Source organism: Manis javanica, chromosome 10 (genome assembly GCF_040802235.1).
Source record: "Manis javanica isolate MJ-LG chromosome 10, MJ_LKY, whole genome shotgun sequence".
Lineage (NCBI taxonomy): Eukaryota > Metazoa > Chordata > Mammalia > Pholidota > Manidae > Manis > Manis javanica.
The window spans coordinates 52,255,380-52,282,534 of record NC_133165.1 but is presented as its reverse complement, the minus strand read 5'-3'; the positions used below and the strand labels follow the sequence as shown (position 1 = coordinate 52,282,534).

General features: G+C 38.1%; 1 protein-coding gene across 1 annotated transcript; it reads left to right on the top strand.

Moving 5' to 3' along the window:
• Nucleotides 1-238: 238 nt before the first annotated feature.
• Nucleotides 239-27,154, top strand: UQCRC2 (ubiquinol-cytochrome c reductase core protein 2). The gene is made up of 14 exons (XM_036992135.2): nt 239-390; nt 8,719-8,802; nt 8,902-9,051; nt 10,410-10,474; nt 11,819-11,875; nt 12,118-12,242; nt 14,031-14,128; nt 16,622-16,679; nt 18,676-18,771; nt 19,090-19,289; nt 21,220-21,300; nt 23,271-23,347; nt 25,572-25,725; nt 26,877-27,154. Exons 1-14 carry the CDS (start codon nt 358-360, stop codon nt 26,958-26,960), a joined length of 1,362 nt encoding a protein of 453 aa, XP_036848030.1. The 5' UTR covers nt 239-357; the 3' UTR covers nt 26,961-27,154.
• Nucleotide 27,155: the final 1 nt, after the last annotated feature.

Below are 27,155 nucleotides of genomic sequence, written 5' to 3'. Positions count from 1 at the left end.
ATTTGACGGTTCGGATCGGGAGAATCCACAGTGGCAGGGGAGTTGCGATGGGCTGTCATGGACATTGTCAGAAGATGACAGTGACTCTCCAAGCCAGGAATAGAAACCAAAAAGGGGTAAGCTAATTTACCCAATGAATATTTGCTTATGAAATTATGCGTCTCCCTATTCTGCGTCTCGGAAGAATTGGACTGGTCCAACCTCCTCCAGGGAGCAGTAGAGTGCGGTCTGTACAGAGAGTCCCTTCACGTAGGGCGTGTGGGAAAGCGTGTCGCGGGGAAAGCTGGGAAACTCGTCGGCCACCATCTTGCTTACTTCTGAGCGGGCTTTGACCGTGGGTCGGAGCAACCTTGAGCGATGAAGCTGCTAACCAGAGTTGGATCCTTCTCGGTGAGCACAGCCGGCGGACTTGGGGAAGTGTTGGGGAGCCGTTTGTGAGCCGGGTGATACGTACCGGAGGCGCCTGGCTTGGGGTCCCCGGGCCTTCGCCTTGGGGCTGCCCTTCAGCTGAACCCTGCGGGCCAAGCGGGCGGCTGCAGGCTGGGTGGGTCGGGCTCTGGATGCCCCTCTCGTGCTCTGAATGGAAGAAGCCGAACACCGGAAAACCTGAATAGATGGAAAGGGCTTGAGAGCGGAGGTGAGGCGACTAGATGGAGAGACCACTGAAGGTCACTGCTGCACTTGCGTGCCGAAGCGATCGCGAGGAGGGGGCCGCCGCGGACCTAGCCTTCAACTCAGCCCGTCAGCTGCGTCTTGTGCTTCTGGGGCCGTTAGTTTCCCCAACTCTTAAGTGGGCTTATGAGCAAAATTGTAAGAAATGAGCTAAGGCCTGTATAGTAACCCTGGAACTTTATTATTATAACGGTGACCTGGCAGTATAATGTGTGGTTTTTTTTGTTTTTTGTTTTGTTTTTTAATTTTGGTATCATTACTCTACAGTTACATGGGGAACATTATGTTTACTAGGTTCTCCCCTTCACCAAGTCCCCCCGACAACCCCCATTACAGTCACGGCCCATCAGCATAGTAGGATGCTGTAGAATCACTGCTTGCCTTCTCTGTGTTGCACAGGCCTCCCGTGCCTCCCCCCACATTCTACATGCTAATCGTAATGCCCCCTTTCTTCTGCGCCACCCCCCTTATCCCTCCCTTCCCACCCATCCTTCCCAGTCCCTTTCCCTTTGGTAACTGTTAGTCCACTCTTGGGTTCTGTGATTCTGCTGCTGTTTTGTTCCTTCAGTTTTTTCTTTGTTCTTATACTCCACATGTGAGTGGAATCATTTGGTACTTGTCTTTCTCCACCTGGCTTATTTCACTGAGCATAATACCCTCTAGCTCCATCCATGTTGTTGCAAATGGTAGGATTCATTTTCTTCTTATGGCTAAATAATATTTGATTGTGTATATGTACCACATCTTTATCCATTCATCTACCGAAGGACACTTAGGTTGCTTCCATTTCTTGGCTGTTGTAAATAGTGCTGTGATAAACATAGGGGTGCATCTCTCTTATTCAAACTGGGCTGCTGTATTATTAGGGTAAATTCCTAGAAGTGGAAATCCTGTGTCAAATGATATTTCTATTTTGAGCTTTATGAGAAACCTCCATACTGCTTTCCACAATGGTTGAACTAATTCACATTCCCACCAGCCGTGTAGGAGGGTTCCCCTTTCTCCACAACCTTGCCAACGTTTGTTGATTGTCTTTTGGATGGTAATGATCCTTACTGGTGTGAGGTGATATCTCACTGTGGTTTTAATTTGCATTTCTCTGATGACAAGCGATGTGGAGCATCTTTTCATGTGTCTGTTGGCCATCTGAATTTCTTCTTTGGAGAAGTGTCGGTTCAGCTCCTCTGCCCATTTTTTAATTGGATTATTTGCTTTTTGTTTGTTGAGGTACGTGAGCTCTTTATATAGTTTCATTGTCAATCCTTTATCGGATCTGTCATTTATGAATATATTTTCCCATACTGTAGGATGCCTTTTTGTTCTATTGATGGCGTCCTTTGCTGTACAGAAGTGTTTCAGCTTGATACCCCCCCCACTTGTTCATTTTTACTTTTGTTTCCCTTGCCCGGAGAGATATGTTCATGAAGAAGTCACTCATGTTCATGTCCAAGAGATTTTTACCTATGTTTTTTTCTAAGAGTTTTATGCTGTCATGACTTACATTCAGGTCTTTGATCCATTTTGAGTTGACTTTTGTGTATGGGGTTAGACAGTGATCCAGTTTCATTCTCTTACATGTAGTTCTCCAGTTTTGCCAACACCCACTGTTGAAGAGGCTGTCATTTCCCCATTGTATGTCCATGGCTCCTTTATCATATATTAATTGGCCATATATGTTTGGGTTAATGTCTGGAGTGTCTATTCTGTTCCACTGGTCCATGGGTCTGCTCTTGTGCCAGTACCAAATTGTCTTGATTACTATGGCTTTGTAGTAGAACTTGAAGTTTGGGAGCAAGATCCCCCCTCCCCCGCCCCCACTTTATTCTTCCTTCTCGGGATTGCATTTCTATTCGGGGTCTTTGTTGGTTCCATATGAATTTTTGAACTATTTGTTCCAGTACATTGAAGAATGCTGTTGGTAATTTGATAGGGGTTGCATTGAATCTGTAGATTGCCTTGGGCAGGATGGCCTTTTTGACAATATTAATTCTTCCTAGCCAAGAGCATGGTATGAGTTTCCGTTTGTGAATGTCCTCTTTAATTTCTCTTAAGAGTGTCTTGTAGTTTTCAGGGTATAGGTCTTTCACTTCCTTGGTTAGGTTTATTCCTAGGTATTCTATTCTTTTTGATGCAATTGTGAATGGAATTGTTTCCTGATTTCTCTTTCTGTTAGTTCATTGTTAGTGTATAGGAAAGCCACAGATTTCTGGGTATTAATTTTGTATCCTGGAACTTTGCTGAGTTCTGATATTCTAGTAGTTTTGGAGTGGAGTCTTTAGGGTTTTTTATGTACAATATCATGTCATCTGCAAATAGTGACAGTTTGACGACTTCTTTACCAATCTGGATTCCTTGTATTTCTTTGTTTTGTCTAATTGCCATGGCTAGGACCTCCTGTACTATGCTGAATAATAGTGGGGAGTTTGGGCATCCCTGTCTTGTTCCCGATCTTAGAGGAAAAGCTTTTAGCTTCTCGCTGTTCAGTATGATGTTAGCTGTGTGTTTATCACATGTGGCCTTTATTATGTTGAGGTACTTGCTCTCTATACCCATTTTGTTGAGTTTTTATCATGAAAGAATGTTGAGTTTTGTCGAATGCTTTTTCAGCGTCTGTGGAGATGATCATGTGATTTTTGTCCTTTTTGTTGATGTGGTGGACAATGATGATGGATTTTCGAATGTTGTACCATCCTTGCATCCCTGAGAGGAATCCCAGTTGGTCGTGGTGTATGACCCTCTTGATGTATTTTTGAATTCGGTTTGCTATATTTTCTTGAGTATTTTTGCATGTACATTCATCAGGGATATTGGTCTGTAATTTTCATTTTTGGTGGGGTCTTTGCCTGGTTTTGTATTAGGGTGATGATATTTCATAGAATGAGTTTGAGAGTATTCCCTCCTCTTGTATTTTTTGGAAAACTTTAAGGAGAATGGGTATTATGTCTTCTCTGTATGTCTGATAAAATTCCAAGGTAAATCTATCTGGCCCGGGGGTTTTGTTCTTGGGTAGTTTTTTGATTACCACTTCAATTTCTTTGCTGGTAATTGGTCTGTTTAGATTTTCTGTTTCTTCCTTGGTCAGTCTTGGAAGGTTGTGTTTTTCTAGGAAGTTGTGCATTTCTTTTAGGTTTTCCAGCTTGTTAACATATAGGTTCTCATAGTATTCTCTAATAAATCTTTGTAATTCTGTGGGGTTCATCGTGATTTTTCCTTTATTGTTTCTCATTCTGTTGATGTTCGTTGATTCTCTTTTTCTCTTAATAAGTCTGGCTAGAGGCTTATCTATTTTGTTTATTTTCTCAAAGAAACAGCTCTTCGTTTCATTGACTTTTTTCTATTGTTTTATTCTCTATTTATTTCATCTCTGATCTTTATTATGCCCCCCCTGCTGACTTTAGGCCTCATTTGTTCTTCTTTTTCCAATTTTGAAAATTGTGACCTTAGACTATTCTTTTGGGATTGTTCTTCCTTCTTTAAATATGCCTGGATTGCTATATACTTTCCTCTTAAAACTGCTTTTGCTGCATCCCACAGAAGTTGGAGCTTTGTGTTGTTGTTATCATTTTTTCCATATATTGCTTGATCTCTATTTTAATTTGGTCATTGATCCATTGATTATTTAGGAGCATGTTGTTAAGCCTCCGTGTTTGTGAGCCTTTTTGCTTCCTTTGTACAATTTATTTCTAGTTTTATACCTTTGTGATCTTAGAAGTTGATTGGTAGAATTTCAGTCTTGAATTTACTGAGGCTCTTTTTGTGGCCTATTATGTGGTCTGTTCTGGAGAATGTTCCATGTGCACTTGAGAAGAATGTGTATCCTGTTGCTTTTGGGTATAGAGTTCTATAGATGTCTATTAGGTCCATCTGTTCTAGTGTGTTGTTCAGTGCCTCTGTGTCCTTACTTATTTTCTGTCTCGTGGATCTGTCCTTTGGAGTGAGTGGTGTGTTGAAGTCTCCTAAAATGAATGCATTGCATTCTATTTCCTCCTTTAGTTCTGTTAGTATTTGTTTCACATATGCTGGTGCTCCTGTATTGGGTGCATATATTTATAATGGTTACATCCTCTTGTTGGACTGTACCCTTTATCATTATGTAATGTCCTTCTTTATCTCATTACTTTCTTTGTTTTGAAGTCTATTTTGTCTGGTACTAGTACTGCAATACCTGCTTTTTTCTCCTTGTTGTTTGCATGAAATATCTTTTTCCATCCCTTGACTTTTAGTCTGTGCATGTCTTTGCGTTTGAGGTGAGTCTCTTGTAAGCAGCATATAGATGGGTCTTGCATTTTTATCCATTCTATTTCTCTATGTCTTTTGATTGGTGCATTCAGTCCATTTACATTTAGGGCGATTATCGAAAGATACATACTTACTGCCATTGAAGGCTTTAGATTTGTGGTTACCAACAGTTTAAGGTTAGCTTCTTTACTATCTTACCATCTAACTTAACTCACTTATTGAGCTATTGTAAACACAGTCTGATGATTCTTTATTTCTCTCCCTTCTTATTCCTCCTCCTCCATTCTTTATATGTTAGGTTTTTTATTTTGTGCTCTTTTGTGTTTCCTTTGACAGCTTTTGTGGGTAGTTGATTTTATTTTTTTGTCTTTAGTTAGTATTTGGTTGGTCTGCTTTCTTTGCTGTGATTTTATTTTCTCTGGTGGCATCTAATTAACCTTAGTAGTGCTTCCATCTAGAGCAGTCCCTCTAGAATACCCTGTGGAGGTGGTTTGTGTGAGGCAAATTCCCTCAACTTTTTCTGGGAATTGTTTAATCCCTCCTTCATATTTAAATGATAATCATGCTGGATACAGTATTCTTGGTGCAAGGCCCTTCTGTTTCATTGCATCAAATATATCATGTCATGCTCTTCTGGCCTGTAGGGTTTCTGTTGAGAAGTCTGATGATAGCCTGATGGGTTTTCCTTTGTAGGTGACCTTTTTTCTCTCTCTGGCTGCCTTTAATACTCTGTCCTTGTCCTTGATCTTTGCCATTTTAATTATAATGGGTCTTGGTGTTGTCCTCCTTGGGTCCCTTCTGTTGGGAGTTTTGTGTGCTTCCGTGGTCTGAGTGACTATTTTCTCCCCCAGTTTGGGGAAGTTTTCAGCAATTATTTCTTCAAAGACTTTCTATTCCTTTTTCTCTCTCTTCTTCTGGTACCCCTATAATGCGCATACTGTTCCATTTGGATTGCTCACACAGTTCTCTTAATATTCTTTCATTCCTGGAGATCCTTTTATCTCTCTCTGCCTCACTTTCTCTCTATTCCTGTTCTCTGATTTCTGTTCCATTAACAGCCTCTTGCACCTCGTCCATTCTGCTTTTAAGTCCTTCCAGAGATTGTTTTATTTCTGTATTCTCCCTCCCAACTTTATCCGTTAGCTCTTGCATTTTTCTCTGCAGCTCCATCAGCATGGTTATGACCTTTATTTTGAATTCTTTTTCAGGAAGATTGGTTAAATCTCTCTCCCCAGGTTCCCTCTTAGGGGATGTCTGTGTGATTCTGATCTGGATCAAATTCTTCTGCCTTTTTATGGTGAAAGAGGTAGTTGTGGGCAGTTGGTGCGTATGTCAGCAGGGAAAACAAAGTCCCTTCCCACTTGCTTGTCGCCTTCCTCTCCTGCGAGAATGGCAACCTCTGGCAGCTTGTGCTGGGCATCTTCGCACCAAAGGGGTCTCTGAGTCTGGCCTGGGCGGCTGCAGAGAATACTAGGGGGCTGCTGTGGGCATGGCTGGTGTCAGACTGCTGCTCTGCTATGGCGGGGCCGTGCCAGAGCGGGAGCGTGTGGAAGGCTGTTTATCGCTGTGAGATGCCTCAGAGCGCTGCCTCCCAGGGGGTTAGGGTGCCTGGAGTTCCCAGGGATTCCCAGCTGCCAGGCTGAGTGTGACCAGATGCTTCTGTCCAGCTGTGAGGCTCCTGTCTCTTTAAGACTTTCAAAGAGCACTTGCTTTTCTTTTGTCCTGGGGGACCGGCTGCAGGGACCCGCTCACAGGTTTTACTTTTCTGTTTCCCTAATATCCAGCACACCACGCACTGTGTGTCTGTGCTCCGGTGTGGTTGGCTAGGGCTGGGTATTTAGCAGTCCTGGGCTCCCACTCTCTCCCCACTCCAACTCCTCTCCTCCCGCCGGGGGGGCTGGGGTGGGGTGGCGCTCGGTTCCGCCCGGCTGCAGCTTGTATCTTACCCCCTTTGTGAGGTGCTGGGTTCTCGCAGGTGTAGATGTAGCCTGGCTGTTGTCCTGTATCCTCTGGTCTCTCTTTTAGGAACAGTTGTATTTGTTGTATTTTCAAAAATATGTATGGTTTTGGGCGGAAATTTCCGCTGCCCTACTCAATCCACCATCTTGACTCCTCCCTAATGTGTGCTTTCTTGATCACTTGTTCCTTTAGCGGGTCTGGGTGCGCTCTCAAGAACTACTTAAGGTTCCTCCTTCAAGCCCAAGTGAAACATAGCTGCCATTTGGGGGAAATTCTGTAGTTGTCATTGTATGTCCTCGTGGAGTGGTGTTTATCAGAGGGAGATGGGGAACACTTAAAAACCTCAGTTAGACAAGTTTATCCCCCCAGGGGATAGTTGGTGCTATCTATAGACATTTTTGGTTATAACAACTTGGCAGGGAGTGGGGATGTTGCTAAACATCATACAGTGCATAATGACAGCCCCGCACAAAAACGTCCCAAATGCCGATAGGTAACCTAGTAACCTGCCAGAGGGAAGTACAGAACAGGGAATGGAGTTTACCTGTACTTAATGTTGAAATAGATACTCTGTGGATAATACAAATTGCCATAATTTAGGCTGTAATTGTCTTGCCCTTCCTGGCCAGCCTGGACAAAATAATGGTTAATAACCCTTTGAGAGTAGCCCAGTTAGACTGGCAAAAGATGGCAAAATTTCCTCAATTCCATCCATCCCCACCTTGCAGCAGAAAAAAAGACTCAAAGATAACAGAGTAGGAGAGGACCAATGGAAAAAAATTGCAATAAACTTGAAAGCTTTTCAAGTTTCTAATTATAACACTTAGTTCCCGTAAGAAATTTATGCATATTTTATTAAATATTAAATAACCTAGTAATTGACTGTTACTAGGATGATTTTGCAGCTGGTTTGAGTGGAACAAATTACAGGAAGCACATAACCAATAAAGTGTCACTGTTCAGGCACTTTTGAGGGGAAAGCACCTAAATTTCCCTTGGCAGTGGAACTAATGAGTACTTATACTTGAGCTGCTATACCCACATATCTAAATTTTACTTTTTAGCAGGTCAAAAGCTAAAGTCACAAGTAGGGTTGCAAATACCACACCTAGCAAAAAATGAAATTGATGATGATGAAGCAAAGCTGATTGTCATCTATAATTAAAATATACTAACAGCAGTAAGAACTAGAAACCAACTCAGTACAGCACTGATCTGAATGCACAACAAACAGCCCTGCTGGTCTCCACAGACTTAGGGGCATTGCAGCCTCTGATGGGGGGTGGGGGGTTCCTCACCATCTTGGAAGTACCAAGTTCAATTAACTCTTAACATCTCCATGAGTAATCTCATGAACCTTAGGCACAATCAAAATGAATTCTGTGGCATCATTTTCACACACACACACACACCAAAAGTAAAGTTACACATTTTGAACCCATTATTGGACATTTAAGAGGACCCTGTTACCCTTCCAGTGACTTCCAGATTCTCCATAAATCAAGAATCTGCTGTGAGTGAAGCTACTTTTAATCTCAGGATATTGCAACTTTGTGTTAGTCAAAGAAGGTAAAATCCCTGGTTGTATTGTCTCAGTGTAGCTTACAAGAGAGTACAGATACTATGGGAAATACTGGGGGCTTGGAGAAAATTTTTCTTGGTAGGCTTTGCCTTTCTTTAAAGGTTACTAAAAGAAGGAGGTAAAGTCATTGCAATTGGAAATAGACTAAAAAGATGAGACTGAGCAGATAAGAGAATCAGTAATGCTAAAATCTATATATAAAGTGATGTGTATAGTATGCATTGTTCTTTTGAGAATTGAGTGTAACCTGTCTTTTTTGTGTTTAGAGATTTTATTCCCTCAAAGTTGCTCCCAAAATTAAAGCCACGGTTGCCCCTTCAGGAGCACCTGCACATCCTCAGGACATTGAGGTTAGTCCCACTGAGCTGCTCACTGGAACCCATACATACCTTTCTGTCCTTGGTAGTAGTAAAGACATTAATCACATCTCTATTTTATTTTAAATATAGTTTACCAAATTACCAAACGGCTTAGTGATTGCTTCTCTGGAAAACTATGCTCCTTTGTCAAGAATTGGTTTGTTCATTAAAGCAGGCAGTAGATACGAGGACTCCAATAATTTGGGAACCTCTCATATGCTTCGTCTTGCATCCAGTTTGGTAAGCATGTGTACTACCTCACTATGTTTAGAAATGCTGTGGTATCTTGGTCCTACAGAAAAGAAAACCTAAAAGCAACATCTGAGTATTAGTTTCTTGGAGCTGCCATGACAAATTACAGGCATACCCTGGAGATATTGGGGGTTCAGTTCCCAGACCACCACAATAAAGCAAATACCACTTTATCATGAGTCAAATGAATTTTTTGGTCTCCCAGTGCATATACTACACTGTAGTCTGTTAAGTGTGTAATAGCATTGTGTCTAAAAAAACAGTGTGCATACCCTAAATTAAAAATACTTTATTACTAAAAATTGCTATCTGAGCTTTCAGCAGGTCATAATCATAGATCACCATAACAAAAAATTAAAAATTGAAATATTGCAAGATTTAAAGCAAGACTAGGAGACACAGTGACTAAATACTATTGGAAAATGGCCCTGTAAGACTTGATTGATGCAGAGTTGCCACAAACCTCCAATTTGTAAAAATACACTATATGTGATGTGCAGTAAGCAAGGTATGCCTGTGCTACAAACTGAGCAACTTAAACAACAGAAATTTATCCTCTCACAGTCCTAGAGAATAGAGGTCAAAGTCAGGATGTCAGTAGAGCATGCTTCCTCTCAGGGCTCTAGGAAGACTTCCCTTGTCCCTTCCTAGCTTCTCACGGTTGCCGGCAGTGTTTGGTATTCCCTGGCTTATAGCTCTGCTGCTCCGACCTCTGCCTCTGTTGTCACTTGGCCTTCTCTCTGTGTCTCTTGTGTCCAGGTTTTCCTCTTATTTGATATTTCCAGTCACAGTAGCTATAGGGCCTACTCTAATCCAGTATGAGCTCATTTTAAATACTTAATATTTGCAAAGATTATTTCCAAAGAAGGTCACATTCACAGGTTCTGGATGAGGGTGAGTTTGTTGTTCCCAGTGCAGTCACCTAACATATAAAAAAACAACAGAATATTTGCCACAGAGCAGCATTAAATTCATGTCCATCTGAATGTTAGTTCTAGAGTACAAGAAACCAGTAAGAAAAAAAATTGAATTCTAAAAAAAAGTGCCATAAATTGAAAGAAAATAACACTTTCCCATATGTAAATCTCTTTCAGAATAAACTGATGAATTCAGTACATTTGTATTTTTTAATGGAATATTTACTTAAACGTACTTTATATAAAAACATATACTTAAGTTTTTTTGGTGCACTTTGTTTTGTAATTCTGAAACTAAGAAAGACCCACTATTTAGGTAAAGTTCCTCTTGAATCTAATGACAATTAGACATGAGATTTTGATTCAGTGTGATGTTTGGCAAACTCATCATTAAAAAGCTACTAAAAACAATTGTTATTCTTTTTCCAGACTACAAAAGGAGCTTCATCTTTCAAGATAACCCGTGGAATTGAAGCAGTTGGTGGTAAATTAAGGTTTGTTGAAAATTACTGGTTGGAAATAAAGAGTGAAAACACCAGAGAATACTCAATTATAAGGAATTTTCCTTTACAAAGGTGGTTAAGGGTTTTTTAAAGTAAGGCATAAGAAAGAAAAGGTTGATGAATCTGACTATATCAAAATGTAAAACATCTCATGCCTTAAAGTAAAAATTTAACTGGAAGTACATATTTAATATACATAATATGGAGAGGAATATTTGGAAAAATAAAGTACAAATTAAAGAGAAAATGAGTGGACAAACATTAGGAACAGGCAATTCCCAGAAGAGGAAGCCAGAAACACTCATCTTTACTTATAATCAGCAGACACACACCCATTAGATTTTTTTATATATCATGTTGGCAGTGTTAAGGGAGATGGAGAATGTCTCACACTGCCAGTGGGAGGGTAATTCAGTAAACTACTTAGAAAAGAATCAAGGAGTAATACTGAAAATGAGCATATTCTATAACTTAGCAGTTTCTAATCTGTGTGTACAAAGCTGTTTATATATAAAGACTGGAAACAATTTAAATACCCGTCTTTAGGGAAAATGGATACAGTCATATGATGGGACTACTACACAGCAGTTAAGGAATAAACTAGATCTAAGTATCATTATAGCAGTCTTAAGAACAAAATGTTCTATGGAAAAACAAGTTCTAAGATTTTTAAGGTATGAAGCATTTGTCATTTTTTAAACAAAATAACAATATGTAATGCTTATGATTATGTTGTCTCCAGAGTGGAAGAGAGTAAAGGCATTAGCCTGGGAAGGGAACAAAGATCTTCGATTTTAGTTGCCATTTTGTTAAATTGTGGTAAAATGTACAGAACATAAAATTTACCACTTTTAAGTGTACAGTTCTAGGTTTTAAGTGGCAGTATGCAGCCATTACCATCCATCTCTAGAATGTTTTCATCTTCCCCAGCTAAAACTCTGTAGCTGTTAAACAATAACTCCCCATTCCCTTCCTCCTCTGGCACCTGGCAACCACTCTATGTTCTGTCTATATGAATTTGACTACTCCAGTTATCTTGGGTGGAATCATACAATATCTGTCCTTTTATGTCTGACTTCCCTTAGCATAACATCTTCAAAATTCATCCATGTGTAAAAAGGATTTCCTTCCTTTTTAAGGTAAAATTATTTGCTTTCTATTTTTAAAATTTTTTCAGTATTTTAACAATTTTGTTGATGAATGTTTTTGTTTTTATTATACTTTTTTATACTTCAGGATAATTTTTCCCAAAGGAATCAGTTGATTTAACAAAGATATAAAGGAAAGCTTGTTCTTCTGATTTAGACAATTCACTGTAATTTATTTCTGATTCAGTGTGACTTCAACAAGGGAAAACATGGCTTACACTGTGGAATGCCTGCGGGATGATATGTAAGTACCTGCATGTGATTAGGGCATTTGCTTATAGAGAAATGCTAAACTGCTGAGTTCTGGTCTTTTTAATGTGGCAGTATGATCTCTCACTTTGGTTTTGGATTATAATTTACAAACTGCTTAGAACACTGTGCTTATAGCACAGCCTGAAGTTTAATATTGAGAGCGTTACAATTATGTGGAATGGATATTGGTTTTAAATTTTTGACACTCAGATCTTATCTTCATGTGTTCCTCAGTGATATCCTAATGGAGTTCCTGCTCAATGTTACCACGGCACCAGAATTTCGTCGTTGGGAAGTAGCTGCTATTCAGTCTCAGCTAAGGATTGACAAAGCTGTTGCTTTTCAGAATCCACAGGCTCGTAAGTGCATTTTGAGATTACATTCAAAGATACTAGGTTTTTAAGAAGATTAATTTGTAAAAGAAAATAGCTGTTGAAATTTGTTGTTTCTAGACATTTATACTGTTGATTATTTTTCATCTTTGATAGTATGTAAACTGATTATAGAATCCTAAGTGTTTCTCCTATTTCCCCTCTAGTGTTTTTTTCAAGTTGTTTTGCTTACACCAAATCCAGCAAGTTTATTATTGCTGCTACTGTTACTATTATTTATTGTTGTGTATTCCTATTATTGTTTAGCCAACTCACATTTATTGGGTCTTTCCAAAGCTTAATTTTTTAAAAAATAAGAACTGTTCATATTTTATAACCTTGAGAAGTACAACTAGCAAAACATATGAACACCACTGGCTCTTGGAAGGCATACAACTTCCAGTAGGAGCAGAAGTGTGCAGGCGGACCACTGAGGTCCAAACAGGTGACCAGCTGCAGGGGCTTGGCATGGGATGGGCTTTACTCTCTCAAAAGAGAGGGTCTCCTGTTAAGTGTTTGGAACATGATGAGTACTTGGTTCATGTTCACTAGTATTTCATGGCAATACTTTGTGTTAGAAAGGAGTATGGTCTTGGTTACTCTGGACCTCTGCCAAAGAAATCTATAGAATGTAAAATGGTACAAAAGATGATTTAGGTGTCCAGAGTGCCTTCTTCCCCGCTGTTTGTAGTGAGGCTGCAGCCCACATCCTTTCTGGCTTAACAATTACTGTAATTTCCTGACTAGTGTTGGCCTCTTAAGTTTACATCTTCACTCCATTTCCACATTGCCTTTACCGTGATCCTTCTGACATGAAAATTCTTTAAAAGCTTCTCCTTATCTATGGGACAAAGTCTAAACTCTTTAATTTAGCATATATGTTAGTCTTTGTGATCTGGTCCCTGCTTGCCTCCCTTGTTTCTTGATCTACCCTCTTCCCCACAAGCTACAATTCCTTTGCATTTGTCATCATACTTTATGCCTTTGTTTCCTCTGCCTGAACTGATGTTCACAAATCATTCACCTTGGAAACACCTATTCATTCCATAAGACTCATTCCAGATTTCATGTCTGTTATTCTTCCTAGTTCCCATTGCCCTTCTCTTGTGCCCCTGCTGCACTTTTGATAGAACTAGTGACATTGCACCCATAACTTTCAGTTTACTGTCTCAACATTTTGAGGGCAATCAGTGTGTCTCACCCATCTCTGCCTCACATAAGGAGATTGCCCAGGTAATGAGCAAATGAAAGAGACATACCTCAAGCAAAGGCCCTGAAGTAGGAAAGCAGGGAGGTGCCAGTGCTTCAGGGAGGAGTGCAGTTTGATGATAGCATTTGACCCCTGGAAGCTGTTACATGACCTAAGACTGATACTTTGATCCCTTTATCCTGACAATTCCCTTGTTACCTAGAGAGGGAACCTACCTACAAGTAAGATTCAGATTAAATGACATATCCAGAGTCATGTGACAAGTTGGTGGCAGAACTGTAACTAGATTCAGACTTCCTGAAACCCAGGCTGTGGCACTGATCAAACGTGTTTAAGTGGACTCTGAGTGTAGAAGCCACTGTCATACAATCTTTTTTCTTTTTCCAGCACGTTCAAATGGCAGGATTTTTTAAGTTGCAAGAGATTAAATGATACATATAAGTCCTCTTAATACTTGAATGCCATAAAATGACCAAAGTTATATAGTGTAGTTGTTTTCTAGGTTCTAAAAATGTTGTCTTTATTTAAATTACATTTCCATAACTGCCTCTTTATTTATTTTATAGATGTCATTGAAAATTTGCATGCTGCAGCTTACCGAAATGCCTTGGCTAATTCCTTGTATTGTCCTGATTATAGGATTGGAAAAGTGACACCAGATGAGGTACTGATAAACCATATTTTAAAATATATTTGTTTCACATGAAATTGAATGTTCATCTACCATTTCAGATTTGCTAATTTTTCTTTTTGTCACTTGCTTGCTTTTTTTTAATCAGTTTGCTTTTTAACCAGAATTCTGTCTGAACAATTTTTACTTATCAACTTAACAAAAAAAAGTTTTTATTACAAGAGATATACATGTTCATTAAAAGAAAATTCAGAAAACAAAGACAAGAAAAATAAAGGAAAGAAAACATCTCACACAGCCAGAGGCACTCAGTGTTAATATCTAGGTAAATTTTCTTCTAGATACTTCTCTCTGTATATATCTTTTTAAAACAGTTTTTAAATGTTTAAATATCATTATCTTTGACTAAAGTATTCCTTTAACTCCTCTGAGTATATAGGTAGGAATGAACTCTGCTTCATTACATTCCGTTCCATTATCAACCTGCTCAGTGGCTCATTCATCTTCTCCAATATACTGGCCTCAGTACAGATTTGTCACATGTCACAGCCATATGTATATCATTGAACTTTATTTCCAAAATGTGAAACATTGAATATTATCTGCAAGTGCAGATAAGTCTGTATAGCCTTAATCCCACTCCTGCCCACCCTCCCAAAAATTGTCAGAAGACATAAAGAGAAAAGTTGGAAGCTGTAAACACTTTAAAAATATGTCTGACTCAGAAAATGAAGTTTTTATTCTCATTTCGTTTCTGGTTAGCCACTATAGAAAACTGAACTGTATATCCCTTTCCTCTTTTGACTTACCTTCTGGTTTAGAAAACTCCACGTATCAGTAATCTAATGCCTGCCATTCATACTGCATTTTAAAAAAGAACTATAATTGATATTCAACTTGAACAGCCAATACTTTTTCATAAGACTACCCTCTAATGAGTTTTGAAATTTTTTTAGAAATCAAATTTACCCTTGTGAAGATACATCATTGAGGTAGCTAAAAGAATTCCCTTAGTAAAACATCTATCTATGCAGATGTCTATTGTGGCATTGTTTATACTTGTGAAATATTAGAAACGAGCTAAATATCCAACATGAAAGGACTAGTCCATGGAATGAACCCTATTCAACAATTCAAAAACATTAATTGATATGGGAAAGTTCCATAGCATATTCCCAAGTAAAGAAAAGGCCATTTATGAATAGAATGTACTATAGTGTCCCATTTTAAAAGAAGTAAGGTGTGTGTATCATGGACAAACATCAAGATGCTAAACATGGTTATTTCAAAGTTAATAGCATTTTTTTTAATATGTCCCTAACCTGAAGGATATCCTAAAGAAATGGGTGCTAGAGTACTTCGAGCAATGGCAGCATTCAGTTGGAAAAAAAAACATGACTTTCCAAATGACTTCATGGATATAGACAGCATTCATGTTGGGGCACAAATTCTGATAACTTGATTAAAAGTCTCATTACCTTAACCTAGTTTTTCTTAACATTATGATCCACTCCCAAGGATCCTTTTAAGCCAAAGTTTTTCTATCCCTGCCCCCAGTGAACTTTTAATACCACAGATATGCTGTGTATCTGTTAGTGTATAGTATATATACTTGTACTATATATGTAAAAGGAATAAGGTGTTTTTCCTACTCTGAGAACCAATGTTCACTCCCTTGTGAACAATAGTGTGCTTCTGGTGAGAATGTGCATTTTAGCTCTACTTTTGTATATTAGGTCTAAAGTAATAATGTAAACCAATGATTGTCAAACCTTACTGATCCTTAGATCACTTGGGTGGTTGGTTGAATGGGTCGGTGGGTGGATGGTTTTAAATAGATCCGAAGTTTCATATTGAATCTACTATATCAGTCTGTAGAGAGGGCCCAGGAAGGAGGTGGAGGTGGGGAGTCAGTGACAGTGTTTGTTTTTTGTTTTTTTAAGCTCCCCAGGTAATTCTATAATCATTCAGGTCGGGAACCCTGACATATACAGTAACCTCATAACAAGAAAACCTTCAAAAATAGGCAAGAAGGGTATAGTGAAAGAACTCTATTAGCCTTACTGTATAATGTTGATAGTGCTTTATTTATATAGTGCTTTATTATTACCTGTATAAGACAAAAAACCTGATACACTGCTTAAATCACATTATAATCAAAATCATAAACTAGTCCCATTTTTTTCACTTTAGAACTCAGTGTGTGCACTAGTTCTTTGTTTGTTTTTTGATTGCTTTTCATTAACAGCTTTATTGGGATGTAATTCACATATCATACAGTTTATCTATTTAAAGTGCCCAATTCAGTTTTCATTATGTTCACAGTTATATGTAACCATCACTACATTAAGTTCTAGCTCTTTTAAGCAGTTTATAAAGTAAAATCTCAGTGTAAGTCAGCACTGTCATTCATTGTAGCAGCTTTTAAGCCTGAGTATTTGTTTTCTGCTTAATTACAGTTTTAAGCTTTTACAGCTTTTTATATGTATACCAGTATCACCTAATAAATGTTTTTAACTTCCTCAGTTACATTTCTATGTTCAGAACCATTTTACAAGTGCAAGAATGGCTTTGATTGGACTTGGTAAGTTGGGAATTGACTGCATGTCACTTTGCTTCTTTAAGAGTAGTCTTCTAAACTAATTATGTGAACACAGAAGTGAACTACATTTGAGAGCTCAGTCCTCTGTTATGCCAGACAGTCAGTATGTAATAGGATCTTAAATAATTGTCTTTGGGGGAGAGGGAACAGGACTAGAATCCAACTTTTAACTATGTAAACTACTGGTTTTAATTAACAGTATTGCAAAACCTATGACAAAGGATGAGTAAAGAGCTTTTACAAGCTGCTTTTTTTTTTTTTTTTTAAGGAGTACAGTTTAATAGAGAAATAGGCAACGGTCATCTAATAGTTAAGGAAATTTTAGTTCTGTGAGTTTGGCCAAAAATTAAAAAATTGACACAGCCCGGTATTAACCAAGATACGAAGAAATAAGCACTCCCAAAAATCGTTGGTGGGAGTGTAAACTAATGTAGTATTTTTGGAGGTCTGTTTAAAGAAATTAAAATTCTAAATGTTTATATATACTCTTAGACCCAGCAATTTTACTTTTAAGAATTTATCTTATAGAAACACTGGGTCAGATTTATAAAATAACTGGATGAGAATGTTGTTTGCAATATTGTTTTTCATTTGTTTCTTAAATGACAGCTTAGTTGAGGTATAATTCACATACCATAAAATTTACGCTTTTAAAGTATACAGTTAGTTCTGTGGGTTTAGTATATTCAGAGTTGTGCAACTGTCACCACTATCTTAATTTCAGAACACTTTGATCAGCCCTAAAAGAAACCCCATATTTACTGGCAGTCTCCTCATTCCACCTCCTCGCCTCTGGCTGCTACTAATTTCTGTCTCAATATATATAGAGTTGACTCTTCTGGGCATTTCATATAAATGGAATCATACAATATATATAGCCTTTTGTAACTGGTTTCTTTCATTTAGCATAATGTTTTCAAAGTCCATCCATATTGTAGCTTATACCAATGTTACAGTCCATCTTCGGGCTGGAAAATACTCCGTTAACACATTTTGTTTAGACATTCATCAGTTGGACATTTGAGTTGTTTCTACCTTTTGGCTATTGTGGATATAAACATTAATCTGTAAGTTTTTGTAGAACACCTGTTCTTAATTATTTTGGGCATATATCTCAGAGTAAAATTACCAGGACATATGGTAACTCTCTTTGACCATTCAAGAAACTACCAGACTGTTTTCCAAAGTAGGTGCACCATTTTACATTCCCGCCAGCAGTGCAAAGGGTTTCAGTATCTCTGCTTCCTCACCAGTGCTTGTTATTGTCTGTCTTTTTATTATGGCCATCCTAGTAGGTTTGAAATGGTATCTCATCGTTTTGACTTGCATTTCCCTAGTGACTAATGATGTTGAACATTTTTTTGTGTGCTTTTTGGCCATTTATATATATCTTTGGAGAAATGTCTACTCATTGTCAAGTCCTTTGCCCATTTTTGAATTGGTCATTTTTTTTTATTACTGAGTTGTAAGGGTTCTTTATATATTCTAAATGCCAAATCCTTATCAAATGTATGATTTGCAAATATTTTTCCCATTCTGTGGGTTGTCTTTTCACTCTCAAGAAAGTGTTTTTTTTTTGATGCACAATGCTAAATATTACTTTAATAGCCAACTGTTGAAAACATGCTAATGTCCATCAAGAAGGGATTGATTAAATGATGGCACATCCATGCAATGGAATTCTTTATAAGCATTAAATCTTTGATATAGGCCACTCGGTTAGATGTAAATTACAAAAGACAAGTTAGAAACAGTATCAACAGATTAACACATGCGTAGGGAAAAGTTGTAGATGAGTACAGTGAACTGTAAATGGATATGCTCTGGGAGAGTTGTATTATGGGGGGACTCTTGTTTTCTTTGGTGTTTATTTCTGTGATACTTGAATTGTATAATCACTTATTTAATTTTAAAACATGTTTTCCAATTATATTTCAGAAATTCTGGTTCTAGCTTGTTTTTGTTTCTTTTGAAATAGGTGTGAGTCATTCTGTTCTAAAGCAAGTTGCTGAACAGTTTCTCAACATGAGGGGTGGGCTTGGGTTATCCGGTGCAAAGGCCAAATACCGTGGAGGTAAGCATTTTGTTCTGTTAGGGTTAATTTATCAGAAGGAAATTTCCCCCCACCCAGAATAGCATATTAGATAAAAAAGACCTGATTGTTTACTGCCTAACAGCCTCGGTGTGGAAGGAAAGAATTGATTGCTTGGGTGTTGCATATAAGACATGTTTTGTATGTGTGTGGGGGAAGGGCAGATGGTATGGGGAGAGCACCAGGCCACAAAAAAGTCTCATCTTTGTGGGTTAATACTGTCTTGTGGAGAACACTGAAGAATAGAGCCAATGGTGACCAAGCCACTTTCTTCTTTGCTCTCTCCTCACATGGTCCCAGGTGAAATTCGAGAACAGAATGGAGACAGTCTCGTCCATGCTGCTCTTGTAGCAGAAAGTGCTGCCACTGGAAATGCAGAAGCAAATGCATTTAGTGTTCTGCAGCATGTCCTCGGTGCTGGCCCACATGTTAAGAGAGGTAGCAATGCCACCAACTCTCTGTACCAGGCTGTTGCCAAGGGTATTAACCAGCCATTTGATGTGAGTCTGAGTAGTTGATATCTCTCCTTTTGTTTTCAAAGACCCAGTGTTTAGATGTGGTCCTGATAATCTGCTCTTAGTGTTAATCTCTTGAAATTTTAAGATGAACAAAAAGAAAAATCTTTGTAAAAGTGAAGAGACAGCCAGGCTTAATTTTAGTACCTTAGAGGGTCTATCAGAAACTTAACTTTTTTAGAAAGAAGTGAATCATTAAAAAGTCAGAAATTCACACCTTAGTTCCCTTTAAAATAAAGTTTAGATACTAAACATTCCCCTAGATTCTAGTCTTTTCTCTAGATGTTCTTCTGTCCGCTCTGTTCTTCTGACTACTTCCTGAATTTCACTGCTCTTCATGTTTTCCAACCAGAAGTACAAAATACACACTAAGAACTGTTTATAGACCCACCAGTTTGAGAATAAGTTAAAAAAGAAAAATGGTGACATTTAATTGTAACAAAAAGCCCATTTTTCTTTAGAAGATACCTTTGTATGAGTGAGGAAAGCTCTAAAGCTTTCAGAATAATGATATCCAAATCAAGAGAATGTAACATGTCAACCAACAGAATATGATTTAATGAATGACCATTGTTTGCCCAATGTCATACACTACATGGCCTTCAATGATGTGCCTTTAAAAGGTAACAAATGTACTAAATTTTAGGATTAAATATTGTCCATAATTTTCAGCAGCAAGTACATGGCATAGATAGGTAAGTCTTTGGCTATTTGACACTTAACAGTGGAAATTAAAATCCACCTTACTCTCTTTATTATTCTGTTTACTATTTGAGTGGTCACTTTCAAACTTATTTTTAAGCAGGGAAGGCTTTTTTATCACACATAGTTTCGCAGCTGCAATTCCCAACACAAAAGTTTCTGCTTTTAATTTAAAGAAGTTTATTTGACAATGAAACCCTTGGAATTTTCTGTACAGAGCCTTAGGATTCCCTGGAGTAGTTTGAGAACCATTAGTCCAAATTAAACTGCTTTTTTTTTTCCAGATTTTCTTTTCTCCTGGTTCATGTGGATCCTGCTTTACTCTTCACCATTGTATGTTAATAGAGCCTTCGGGTGGCCAGAATTTAATGTTAATCCTCTGACATAATTTAATAGAAATTCCTGCTTCAGAATTTGGCCAGAAATTTGGGGTATGAATAGGATGGTCTCAGAATTGTAATTAAACTTCAAGGAATTGAAGTGCATTTCTTCTCATGCTTTCTAGGGGCTGAACCAATGATTCTCAAACTTTAATGTGCATAAGAATTACCTGGAACACTAGTTTTAAAATGTGGGCTCTCAGACTGCATCTGTAGGCATCTGAGTAAATAAATCTGTTACAGAAAACTGAAAGTCTGAATTTTTAATAGCAACTCAGGTGATCTTCACATAACACTGGGAAACACTATAGTAGGCACTCATATGCACTTTAAGAAGCTTAACCCTGGTCAGACTACAGACAGCAAACCCCTGTTATCCAGAAGCTAAACTTCTTGCTACCTTGGACATCTGAGTAACAGGCACTATGCAGAAATTTTCCTTTAGCCCATAGGAGAAATGTAAGAGAATTGGTGAAAAATAAGTCACCACCAACAGCAGAGGAAAGAAAACAGATTTGTCTAATGCCAAAGCCCACAACCTACCACTCAACCATCTGCATCTGTAATAATGTTCACAAATTAATGTTTAACTAACTTTTAACCATCAAAAAAATGTACCCAGCAAAAAGGAGAATGAGCAATCCATTTTAGAAAGATTTAAATGTTAAAACTACTATAGTTCTGAAAGAGGTGACCTGATAAGAACGCAGAACTGGTTAAGTGAAATATTAATCCATTTTGCTTATACTCTGAAGGTCCAAGTTTTTGTCTAGACAGCTTTGCCCTGGTTTACCTGGTAGGTAGACATACAGTAAAGTTTCACTGTCTTTCAGGTTTCTGCTTTTAATGCCAGTTACTCAGATTCTGGCCTCTTTGGGATTTACACTATCTCACAAGCTGCAGCTGCTGGAGATGTAAGTTGCAAACTCACCAACTCTCACAAGTTTTTTTTCTCCTATTAACATGTCGTCAGTTAAAACATGGAATGTGTGTATTCTATGACTTACCAGAACTCTGTATAGTATAATACTGAAGTATATCTGCTGTGGAGAAAGAAGTATAGTAATGCTACCACGAAAACAAGAGGAAATGCCTCATTAGCATTTGGTTTCTGTTTGGACGGTGGCGTTGAGTTGTTTCTGGGACATCTTAATTGAGAATTCAGGTGAGATCAAGGCCAAGATACCATTTGGGAGTCCTCAACACAGAGATTGTGTTAAAGTCAGGGTTCATATGAAAGATGTACAAGAAACTGAAGGCTGAGTTCTGAGAAACACCACCAAGTGACTAAGGAAAATGGCCAAGAAGACAGGAAGAAAGAGAAGAGAAACTGGCATATTTGGAGGCCAGCAAAGAGAGACTGATTAACACTGCTTTGATCTACTCTGGATGAACATCCCTTTAGTTACCACAGAGAGGTCTGGAAGTTTTAGCAAGTAGGACCTCATTGGTAATGCCAGATTTCACCAGAGTGTTGGGAGTGAGCTAAAACTTACAGTATTAAGGAATGAATGAGAATAAAGAAATACAAGATTGGTAAAGGCAAGCAGAGCTTAGACTTAGAGGGAGGTGGGTGGTAGTTTAAGTAGAGTTTCACTGAGAGATTAGTTGGAAGAGAATTCATATGGATAGGAAAAAAAGATTGGAGCAGATATGAGAGAGGAAAATCATAAATGGATCAATTCCAAAAAGAAAGAGCAAATAGGATCCAGAGTACAAGTGGACATTTTAATGTTGCACACAAAGGCTCATGTTGAGAGAAGAGGGTGTATAGGGAAGATGAGGAAATAAGTCCTTGATGAGGTAGGAGGCTAAGTCATGTTTTAAGAATAAGAGAAGGGAGGGAGGAGAGTTTAAAGAAAGAAATGAGGTTTGAGACAAATTTATGGCTAGATACAGAACAGGCATCAGCAGCAGTGTAGATGTTTCCTTGAGATGAATGAGCACAAATTCATAATACAGTCAGTTGGGTTTGCTTTGTACTTTTTCTTCAATAGTTTTTACTAGCCTGATGGAGAACTGGAGAAGGCAGGTAGTAGGGTTGTTCCAAGGTTGGAATCCTGCAAAGTAGGCAGGTCAGAAGTATGAGGAGATGGCAGGGGAGCTGGGAACACTGACAAGAGCGATGAAAGAGACGATTCATGGATCTAGGCTAGACAGAAATGAAGCCAGAGGATCTGATAGATGGGGAGAAAGTAGACAAATCAAGGAACTCAAAGTCTTGATAGTGGAGGAATGAGGGTAGTGTGAGTAAAGACTTAGGCCAGAGCTCATGGAATGGAGAATTTCAGAGGAAGGAGAAATCTAGGTCATGCCCAAGTCTGGGATATGGCAGTGGAAAAGGGTAGCTAAAATGGAGGGGAAATAAAGGTCCTAGAATTTAGGAGAACAGTAAGTAGCAGAGCCAGAATAGTACCAGGGTTGGGATTGGGCCCGGTTTGATTTAGTCACCAAATAAACAGTCACCCATACCCTGGAAATTTGATTCCTTCTTGACTCCAGCATCCAAATATGGCCAAGCTTTATAAGTTGGCTGTATATGGGTTCCTACTTTATTCTTGGTGAATAGTAAGAGATAGTATTAGTTTAATTGCATGATGCTGTGAAGGTCTGGGGAAATTTTCAAAGTGCTTATTCTCTATAGGCAGTTATAAACCCCTGTATTTGCTTTTTCTAAACCCTACTGCCATTCTCTGCCTTTTGCCACTTGTGCAAACAGCTGATTTGTGGAACCTTGAAAGCATAAGGACCACATACTGACTTAAGAATTCCAAACAGCCGCTGTGCTGTTTCTCTGGGACCAACCTTCTTCCATCTTGTGTTGATTGCTGCCAGAGACTCTGGCACCCATCAAAAATGACCAACTTTTATTTGTCTATCCTAGGTTATCAAGGCTGCCTATGACCAAGTAAAAAAAATTGCTCAAGGAAACCTTTCTAATACAGATGTCCAGGTTGCCAAGTAGGTATATTAACTAGGGGTTTTGTGTTTCGATTATTTAAAAGTTGTATTTTTTTCTGGTTATAATAATACCATAACATATGCACAAAAGGATTGAAAGGTATGGGAAGATCTTTAAAAGGGAAAGGAAGCACCTAAACTACCACCTAAAAGCTGTAATTGTTTTGCTTATTTTCTTGACCAGTTTTGTATATTTTATACACAGTTGTTACTATGTGTATATTTATATCCTACTTAATAGCATTGTAGAAATTTAAAAACTACAAACTCAAAAAAACCAAAAATGATTTGTCATTGCCTACCAGTTATTTCTCTTTTTTTTTAACATTATGTAATGATTTCATTTCTTTAGATTACTAAAAATTTGTCATAAACAGTAGTAATTGGTATATCAAAATATATTTGTTGATCTCTGGGCTTAAAACATTTTGTATTTCATATTTCTTAGTATTCCCAGCTGGGTCAAGAATTATAAACATAATGAAAAGCTCTTTGAAGCCACAATGTATAAAGCTTGTACCAGTTTATAATCACACCACCAGTATATGAATACTATTCTATCATAACCATTAGCATTTTCTTTTTTTTTTCTTTTCCTCTTTACTGATTTGATAGAACAAAAGCAGACGAATCCCCCCCCCCCTCCAACCTTATCTATGGTTTCACTTACCACATTCACATAGCTTATTTCAATTGCTACAGTTTTATTATGAGTTATTGTTCATTTCTTGCTGTACGTAACATATATAAAACTTTGTCATGGTATGTATTATAGGGAAAAATGTAGTGCATACAGGTTTGGTATCTGCAGTTTCAGGCATCCACTGTGTGTCTTGGAACACATCCCCTGCAGATAAGGGGGGACTGCTGTATCTGATTAAGATGGACATTCATGTCTCCAATTTGATGGTTTTTTAATTCCTACCATCCTCATTTAAAGTGCTAACAACACCTCTTAACTCAGCAAGTAGTTCTGGGAGTTTCTCTAAGAGAGGCAGACTTTGGGCAGAGTTGGAAATCCACTTGCATTTTCGTACAGCAGCTTAAAACACTTCCAGTTTGACTCTGCTCATCTAAGACAATTTTAAATGTGAGCTCTGAAACCCAAACGGTCTTCTTGGTCATTCAGTATTACCCACAAAGGAAGTGTGACAAGGTGAATTACAACTCAGGAGGGAACAGTCTTTCGGTAATTTTTGTTCTCATGAGTGTTATCACTTTTATTAAACTGAACAGACTAATTGCATCTCTTGAGTAAGTACAATACCATTTGTTAAATACTGTATACATGGAACTAAGGGTTGGTAGAATGCAGTTCTTTATGATTGCACCAGGAACAGAACATGATGAGCATAAATTGAAACACTGGATTTACTTAAGAAAAATCTGTCTCAAATCTAATTTAAGAAAATTATTAAGTGTAGCCATTTTTTTATGAGGTATGGCAACATATAGAAAATGGAATTTCTATTAATGTCAAGATACAGTTGGTTTTCTGCCATTTTGATGGAATTGATACTTCTTATAAGGTTCTTATGTGAGAGAAAGCAAGATATCACTGCTGGAGGGACAATCTAATACTCTCTTGGTAACGTTTATTGCAGGTAAAGTATTTAATTAAACTGACATTGTGGTAAAATTTCTGCAGTAAACTAATAATGTTTAGATGGGAGTCTTGCTGCAGGGAGGCAAAATTCAAATTAGTGCTTTTGTGCCCCTATTTAAGCTGCTGGGACTTTTGAGACTGTTGTTCTTAACACATGCCCTACCCTCAGTGAGACAAATCCCAGCATAGAAATGGATTTGGGAGGTGGGGGGAAAGAGAAAGAATCAGCACACCACATTCTGCTGAGTGGACAGTGCTGTAAGGGCCCATGGAAGTGTTTTTCTTGAATAGAAATTCTACAGTTATCACCAAAGGAGTGTCAGGAGACTGATTACTTCATTAGTCAAAGCTCCATGGCCTTAACTAGATCTAGGTTCTAGTCCAAAATCAAAAGGCAACCTGCTGGGTTTTCAGTATAATCTTGTAATGACAGCTTTTTAAATGATAATGTAAATAATAAAATAGTTGGTGAACTGAAAAAATAGAATGGAGGCCTCCAGCACTATAAGATGTCAAAGCTATTTACATATACACTAAAAGAATTTGAGAACATATTTTAAAATTGCCTTGCTCTTTAAAACTGTCTTCTACCTTAGTTATGCTCCTTTTATTGGACAGGAACAAGCTGAAAGCTGGGTACCTGATGTCAGTGGAGTCTTCTGAAGGTTTCCTGGATGAAATTGGGTCCCAGGCTCTAGCTGCTGGTTCATACATGCCGCCATCCACAGTCCTTCAGCAGATTGACGCAGTAGCTGATGCTGATGTCATAAAAGTAAGCACATGAAAACTGGCGATAAAACATCAAATAACGTGGTCCTTAATGATCCAGTTTCAGAAGGAACATATAAGCTTCCTTGGGCTATATATATTATTCTCCTGATGTTTGGGGCCTGTCTACCTGGTGTGGAGGTGGGCGGGGCCAGTACCATCCAATCTGTAAATAGCTTCCTTGTCAATTCAGGATTTGTGTCTTTTCCTCATTCAACTACATTAACATTAAGTTAAACCATTTAAATTCTTGGAGGTCAAGAAGAGTTGAATAGTTGCAATTTTATATGATTCAAACTAATAATCAAGCTTGCTGTTTTTCCTCCTCACTCCCAGTAAGTAAACTCTCTGTGCTGCCAATCCTTCACACTCCAGTTTATCAAGATTTTCTTCTGTCTTCTCAGCCTACGACATTGTCCTGTTCTTGTATTTTTTTTCACATACATTATTATTTTCTGCAAGATTGAATTGTTTAAGGGCAATTGTTTATACCTCTTTGTATTCCCTACTGTGCTTAACAAATGCATGAACTACAGAGTAAATCCAAAATCAGTAGGTTTTCCAGTCCCTTTTATACTAAAAATTCCAACTCCCCTTTTGTTGTAGAGGCCTCAACCATCTTCTCACCAACAGATCTACTTTGTGTAGGGACAGTGGGATAAGTTTTTATCTAAACTTTTAAACGAAACAACTAGCCTTTGAACTTGAAGTAGTGGCATAAAGAATACAAGGCAGAAATAAAGTTTCATTTTTAAGTTAAAATCTATGTTTTTATTGATTCAGACTATTTACCATTGTAATACACAAACAATAAAGGGCAGCCCTGTCCTTGGCTAACTGCCCTAGTTTGCAGTGTCAATGAGGTTGTCCTCATCCCCCTTTTTAACAGCTGTCTTCAGAACTCGGAACGCCACACTTGGTCAGTCACACATATGACAGAACGTTAAAAGGAACAGCTGAGTTTTTCCTCCTAAATTGTCATAAAGTAAAAGAATGTGCCAGCACTCTCCGCTAGTTAATTTTCACAGGAGGCTGTTAGGGAATTGCTGGCTTAGAATGTCCTAGCCATAAGCTCTTGAAATAACAATAACTTTATCTACTTGATAATCCTTGTTTCTATTAACATTTTGTCTTTTTTTGTTTGTTTACTTAAAGGCTGCAAAGAAGTTTATCTCTGGCCAGAAGTCAATGGCAGCAAGTGGAAATTTGGGGCATACACCTTTTGTTGATGAGTTGTAAGACTGAAACACACATTGCAGAAAAGAGCTGAACATTTTCTTAACCCAGAGCAGCAAGCTCATTGAAGTCAAAAGTCTCATATTTAATATAACACATTTATCTCTTTTTTTTCAATGAGGTGAAATATCTGAAAGCATAAATGTAAGTAATTGTTCCGGGTGACCTAAAGTCAATAAACATTCTGTTTAAACCTTT